Source organism: Trichechus manatus, unplaced genomic scaffold (genome assembly GCF_000243295.1).
Source record: "Trichechus manatus latirostris isolate Lorelei unplaced genomic scaffold, TriManLat1.0 scaffold00067, whole genome shotgun sequence".
In the NCBI taxonomy this organism is placed as follows: domain Eukaryota; kingdom Metazoa; phylum Chordata; class Mammalia; order Sirenia; family Trichechidae; genus Trichechus; species Trichechus manatus.
Window position 1 is genome coordinate 3,853,903 of NW_004444003.1, and position 6,802 is coordinate 3,860,704.

General features: G+C 42.4%; 1 protein-coding gene across 1 annotated transcript in view; it reads left to right on the forward strand.

The window, feature by feature from the left end:
- Positions 1 to 6,802, forward strand: part of PHYH (phytanoyl-CoA 2-hydroxylase) — a 50,786-nt gene that overhangs the window by 15,773 nt on the left and 28,211 nt on the right. Inside the window, exons 5-6 of the mRNA XM_023734356.1 lie at positions 1,989 to 2,070; positions 5,715 to 5,896. Coding sequence (XP_023590124.1) covers positions 1,989 to 2,070; positions 5,715 to 5,896 — 264 coding nt within the window. The remainder of the gene's footprint in view (positions 1 to 1,988; positions 2,071 to 5,714; positions 5,897 to 6,802) is intronic.

Genomic DNA, 6,802 nt, shown 5'->3' on the forward strand with positions numbered 1-6,802 from the left:
TTCTCTGTCAGTTTTCTCACTCCATTTGGTGCTTGGCTGAGTTCTTTATCTCTTCATTTGATGTTTTAGGGTTTCAGGATTGTTGTATTCTCTGTTCGGCTTAGTTTTTTGAATCTTTGCTGTGGAGGGACGGCGTGGTGCTTCTGCCTAGAACGCCATTTTGCCAGAACCTCCAGAATGTGCCTCATTTTTTAGAGTCAGGCAGAATCTAAGTTTGAATACCATCTTTTTCATTTAACTGACTTTGGCAACTTATTAGCCTCAGGTTTATTTGTGTATATAATGGGGCAATTATTTGTGTATATAATGGAAGCAATAATTAGTATAGTGAGCTTATGAAAATATCTTGGTGGGGTAGGGCGCAGTCGGAGAAAAAAAGTATTACACATGCATTATTTGCGTAAAAATACAATCATTGTGAGGCTTCAATGGGCTTATATATAAAGCCCTGGACATGTAATGGGCATTCCATTTTGAATCCTTTCTGCTTTCTACCCCTTCCTGAGCTGGGTTAGATGTGTGAGAGGTCACTCCAAATCCCAGACCCCGTGACTAAGTCAGCCCTCTCTTACATGCTCTCATTGCAGCTCATTCTTCGTCAGAGCATGTGTTTCAATTACAATTACCCATGTCATGGATTTGTTTAACATCTTTCTTCCCACCAGACTATAAACTCCATGAGGGCAAGGACCTGCCTATCTTGTTCACTGTTTTGTCCCCACTTCCTGTCACTCTGCTTGGTTCATAAAAACCAAACCTTTTGCCATTGAGTCGATTCAGACTCATGGTGACCCTGTGTGTGTCACATCAGGACTGGTGCCACAGAGTTTTCAGTGGCTAATTTTTCAGAAGGAGATCACCAGGCCTTTCTTCTGAGGTGCCTCTGGGTAGACTCAAACCTCCAACTTGTTGATTAGCAACATTAACTGTTTGCATCATCCAGGGATCAGACCTCAGTAAAGAGTTATTGAATGAATGGCTACACTGATTGTGAAGCATCCTGTGAGCTGCTGTTCTGCTTTCTTCTGGGCTGCTCATGACAGCTGCCAATAGTGTTGGGCCCTTCCATGGTCTCTTTTTATGAGGGGTCTCCATGAAGGAGGAGGAAACAGCCTTCTCACTGAGCAGCCCCTCTCTCTCTTTCGTTGAAGAGCTGTTCCTGTCCTTTCAGTTGAAATGTCATAGACAATCACATCCTTCTGATAGAAGAAATGATTAGATGTCCAGCTGGCTTAATAAAGCCTATTTAACTCAGAGTGCTGTAACACATGTTATGGATTGAATTTTGTCCCCCTAAAATGTGTGTCAACTTGGCTAGGCCATGATTCCCAGTATTGTGTGGTTGTCTACCATTTTGTGATCTGATGTGATCCTCCTGTGTGTTGTAAATCCTAACATCTATGATGTAAATGAGGCAGGATTAGAGGCAGTTATGCTAATGAGGCAGGACTCAATCTACAGAATTAGGTTGTCTCTTGAGTGAGTCTCTTTTGAGATATAAAAGAGATAAGCAAGCAGAGAGGAGAAGGACCTCATGCCACCAAGAAAGAAGCGCTGGGACCAGAGTGAAGCCTCTGGACCCAGGATCCCTGTGCTGAGAAATTCCTAGGCCAGTGGGCAATTGACGACAAGACCCTTACACCAGAACTGACAAAGGAAGCCTTCCCTTGGAGCGGGCACCCTGAATTTGGACTTCTAGCCTCCTAAACTGTGAAAGAACAAATTTCTGTTTGTTAAAGGCTTCCACTTGTGGTATTTCTGTTATAGCAGCACTAGATAACTAAGACACAGCACTATTAGATTTCTAATGATTTCCAGTTGCTGAATTTCTCACGATTTGTTTGCAGTATTGTGAATTACCGATTGTTTTGAAACTATTGCCATTTTGATTTCAGTTCTTGTATGGATAGTTGAACTTTAAGACTGTGCTATTTGCCTATCCCTCTGATTTCCCTTGAGATATTTTTCTTTTCTTTTTTTCTTTTTAGATTCTGAAATACGTGGAGTGCTTCACTGGACCCAATATTATGGCCATGCATACAATGCTGTTAAACAAGCTTCCAGATACTGGTAAAGGGCTCTTATTTATTAGGGAGAGACAGGAGAAACCTGTTTAATTAGAGTGTGTAAGGTTGGTGTTCTAACACAGCTGTAAGTGTATCTGTCAAACTTTGGATAAGTGAGTATATGTATTTTTTTGTAAGTCAGAATAGCTTACGTGTTAACAATGCTGAAGAGTAACAGTGATTTCAGATGTTATCTGTAGGGCTATTGATAAATGTTCAGGCAATTGGCTTCTCAAAAAATGCAGTATAAACATTATTGTCCATATATTATAACCAGTAACCAACAGCCGTCAAGTTGATTTCAACTTGTGGTAAACTTACGTATTTCAGAGCAGAACTGTGCTCCATATAGAGTTCTCAGTGGCTGATTTTTGGAAGCAGATCACCAGGCCTTTCTTCTGAGGTGCCTCTGGGTGGACTTGAACCTCCAACCTTTCAATTAGCAGCCGAATGCACTAACCATTGGCACCACCCATGGACTCCTCATATATCATTAGCTCCTGTTATTCAACATTTCTAAGACTTATTAACCATTCTTACCCATGATAGTGTGAATTTTTCATTCCTGACTTGAAGGGTATTACTATTACTTACAAAATTAAACCTATTATTAAAACCACATACTATAGCGGTTCATAAAGTTTCATGCGCTTAGGAAAATGCAGACTTTTTAAAAAATTTTTTTTAATTGTGCTTTAAGTGAAAGTTTATAGTTCAAGTCAGTTTCTCATACAAAATTTATGCACACATTGCTATGTGACCCTAGCTGCTCTTCCTATAATGTGACAGCACACTCCTCCTTTCCATCCTAGATTTCCAGTGTCCATTCAACCAGCCCCTGTCCCTTTTTGCCTTCTCATCTCACCTCTGGACAGGAGCTGCCCATTTAGTCTCATGTATCTACTTGAGCTAAGAAGCATTCTGTTCACGACTATCATTTTATGTCCCATAGTCTGGTCTAATCTTTGTCTGAAGAGTTGGCTTCGGGAATGGTTTCAGTTCTGGGCTAATGGAAAGTCTGGGGGCCATGTGTTCTGGGGTCCCTCCAGTCTCAGTTAAACCATTAAGTCTTGTTTTTTTTCCTAGAATTTGAGTTCTGCACCCCACTTTTCTCCTGCTCTGTCAGGGACTTTCTGTTGTATTCCCTGTCAGGCCGGTCATTGGGAAAAATGCAGACTTTTAGCCTCATTCTCAGAGAGATTGATTCAGAAGTTATAGCCCAGGAAATTGCATTTAAATAAGCACCCTGAGAGATTCTAGTGCATGTGGCTCTTGGACCACATTTTGATAAATTCTGCTATACTAACAGCAATGAATCAGCCATTACAAAAAAAAAAAAAAAAAAAACTCGTTGCCGTTGAGTTGATTCCAACTCATAGTGACCCTATGGGACAGAGTAGAACTACACCATTGAGTTTCCAAGGAGTGGCTGGTGGATTTGAACTGCCTGCCTTTTGGTTAGCAGCAAGCTCTTAACCACTGCGCCACCAGGGCTCCAAATCAGCCATTATAGAGTCCTTTATCTTTTTGTACTTTTTCTTCACCCTCATGGCTGGGAGAGGTTTATGTGATAGGCCTGTGGCTCAGCATTACCAAGTCTCCCCCTCCCTGGGTGGCTTCCCTGGACAGAGCAGGTGGCCCCCAGAACCAGGTTCAGAGAAGAAAATCAGGGGAAAATGTAACCGTGGTCATAGTGGCTCTATGCAGTGGTTGTACACAGGATGCCTGTAGTTCTGTGGAAAAAACCTCTTGGCAGCTTTTTTGGTGTGTGTGCCTCAGCCACTTAGAAGCCTGTTAACCAGTACCAGTTGCTGTAGAGTAGATTCTGACTCATGGTGACCCTGTGTGTGTCAGAGTAGAACTATGCTCCATAGGGTTTTCCATGGCTGATTTTTCAGAAGTAAATCACCAGGCCTTTCTTCCAAGTCACCTCCAACATTTCAGTTAGCAGCCAAGCACATAACCATTTGCAACACCCAGGCACCCTAGAAGGCAATTGTTTTGTGCCATTGAGTCGATTCCAATTCATAATGACCCTATAGGACAAACCCTATAGGAAGCCCATAGGGTTTCCTAGGCTGTAGTCTTTACAGGAGCAGATCGCTAGGTCTTTTCACCCTAACAGCTACTAGTAGGTATATTTAAACTGCCATTGTTTCCCTTAGAGCCCAGCACTTTAACCATTGTGCCACCAGGGCTACTTAGAAGGCTATTAAACCAAAAATCCCATTGCCACGAGTCGAATTCTGACTCATAACGACCCTAAAGGGCAGAGTAGAACTACCGTATAGGGTTTCCAAGGCTGTCAAATCTTTACTAAAGCAGACTGCCATATCCTTCTCCTGCGAAGCGGCTGGTGGGTTCTAACTACTGACCTTTGGGTTAGCAGCCAAGTGCTTAACCACTGCACCACCAGGTCTTCTTAGAAGCCTATTTTTTAAAAAAAAAACAAACCACCAAACCCGTTGCCATCCAGTCGATTCTGACTCACAGTGTCACTATAAGACAGAGCAGAACTTCCCCGTAGGGTTTCCAAGGAGCGCCTCGTGGATTCCAGCTGCAGACCTTTTGGTTAGCAGCCTAACTTCTAACCACTACGCCACCAGGGCACCTCTAGAAGGCTGTTAGGGAACCTCAAATTTGACTCTATACTGCACTCTTCAATCTAATTAAACTCTTTTGATACCGACTGCGTGCCAGGCACTGTGCTAAACGCTGAGTTACAAAGGGACAAAGGGCAACAGTGGTGATGACATCTTATACAGCTTGCTGCAAAATAGTGCGCGTAAGTGCTCAGCTGACCAGTAACCCAGAAGAAAGTTTAGGATTTGGAGCTGCCTTGTTGATTTGATTTTCCAGTTTAGAGCGTATCTATTGAGGCTGATTTTCTATAGTGTTGTTTCATTTGTTTGGTTTTTGCAGGGGTACGTTGTAATGGTTTTTCAGGCAGAGGATAAGAATTCTGAGATTCGAGTTTTATTTTATTTTTTATTGTGGTAAAATATATGCAACATAAAATTTGCCATTTTAACCATTTTCAAATGTACAATTCAGTGGCATTATAATCACAATGTTGTGCTCCATCACCCCTATTTGTTTCCAAAACTTTTTCATCACCCCAAACAGAAACTCAGTACTACTTAAGTAATAACTCCCCATTCTCCTTTCCCCCCAGTCCCTGGTAACCACTAGTATACTTGTTGTATCTCTATGCATTTGTCTATTCTAGATATTTCATACAAGTGGGATCATACAGTATTTGTCCTTTGTGTCTGGCTTATTTCACTCAGCATTTGTTTTCAAGGTTCACCCATGTTGTAGCATGTATCAAAATTTCATTTTCCTTATGGCTGAGTAGTTTTCCATTGCATGTATATACGAGGTCTCCGGCGTAAATAGTTTGCTCTCGGCTACTAACCGAAAGGTTGGTTGTTTGAACCCACTCAGGGGTGCTGGGGAAGAAAGGCCAGGAGATCTGCTTCCGTAAAGATTACAGCCAAGAAAACCCTATGGAACACTACTGTGTAACACATGGGGTCGCCATGAGTCAGAATTGACTCGACGGCAATGGGTTTAGTTTGGGGTTTTTGGTATGTATATGCCATATTTTATTCCTTGAGCTTCTTTTAATACCAGTCTCCATTTCAGGAAATAAGACTTCCCGCCATCCCCTACACCAGGACCTGCACTATTTCCCCTTCCGGCCCAGCAATACCATTGTGTGTGCTTGGACGGCTATGGAGCACATTGATCGGAATAATGGCTGTCTGGTTGTGCTCCCAGGCACACACAAGGGCCCCCTGAAGCAGCACGACTACCCTCAGTGGGAGGTAGGTCTGCTAGTGGCTGAGTCCTGATCAGAATCTCTTTTACTGTTTTTGTTCCACGTCTATATACATAAGGAACTTTACACATGAGATGGAACTTTACACGTGAGATGGCATTTCTTGTCTTAGGAAAACAATGTCCCGTGATTTGGAATTAGGATCGGAGAAAGCTAAAAGATGTCAGATGAAATAATCATTTTTTTTTTTCTTATTGTACTTCAGGTGAAGGCTTACAGAACAAATAGTTTCTCATGAAACAGTAGTACACATGTTGTTTTATGACATTGGTTAAAACCCCACAACATATTAACCGTCTAACTTCTCAACCTTTTTTTTGGTGAAAATACATTTGGCCAAAGATACACCATTTCAAAAATTTCTACATGCACAGTTCAGTGACATTGACTACACTCTTCCAATTGTGTGGTTATTCTCACTTAAGATGAAGGCTTACAGAACAAAATAGTTTCTCATTTAACAGTTACTACAGATGTTGCCCTATGACAATAATCATTATTTTTGATCCTTCAACAAGTGTTTAGAAACCAACCAGTGTGGGAAACTTTGGCAGGTGTTGCATAAGATTTGAGATTGTAAAGTCTAATAGCAGAACCAGGGCATAAACATTTCATAGCAGGTGTGTGGGCTAAGTGCCAAGTCAGTTTTATATGCTAGTGGCTCTTGGAGTAAAGAGAAGGGCAGGATCCCCTCCTAGCTGGAGAGCACAGTGAAGGCTTTGTGGAGGCTGGAATTTAAGCCGAGCCTTGAAGGACAGAGTAGAACGTCCTGTGGTACAGAGGCTGTAGGGAGGGGGCCTTGAGGTCAAGGGTGAGCACGAGCCTGTGTAAGGAGCAGGACGGACCAGGAGCTCCCAGTCCACATGGGCTGGGGCAGGGGCTCCTTTGAAGG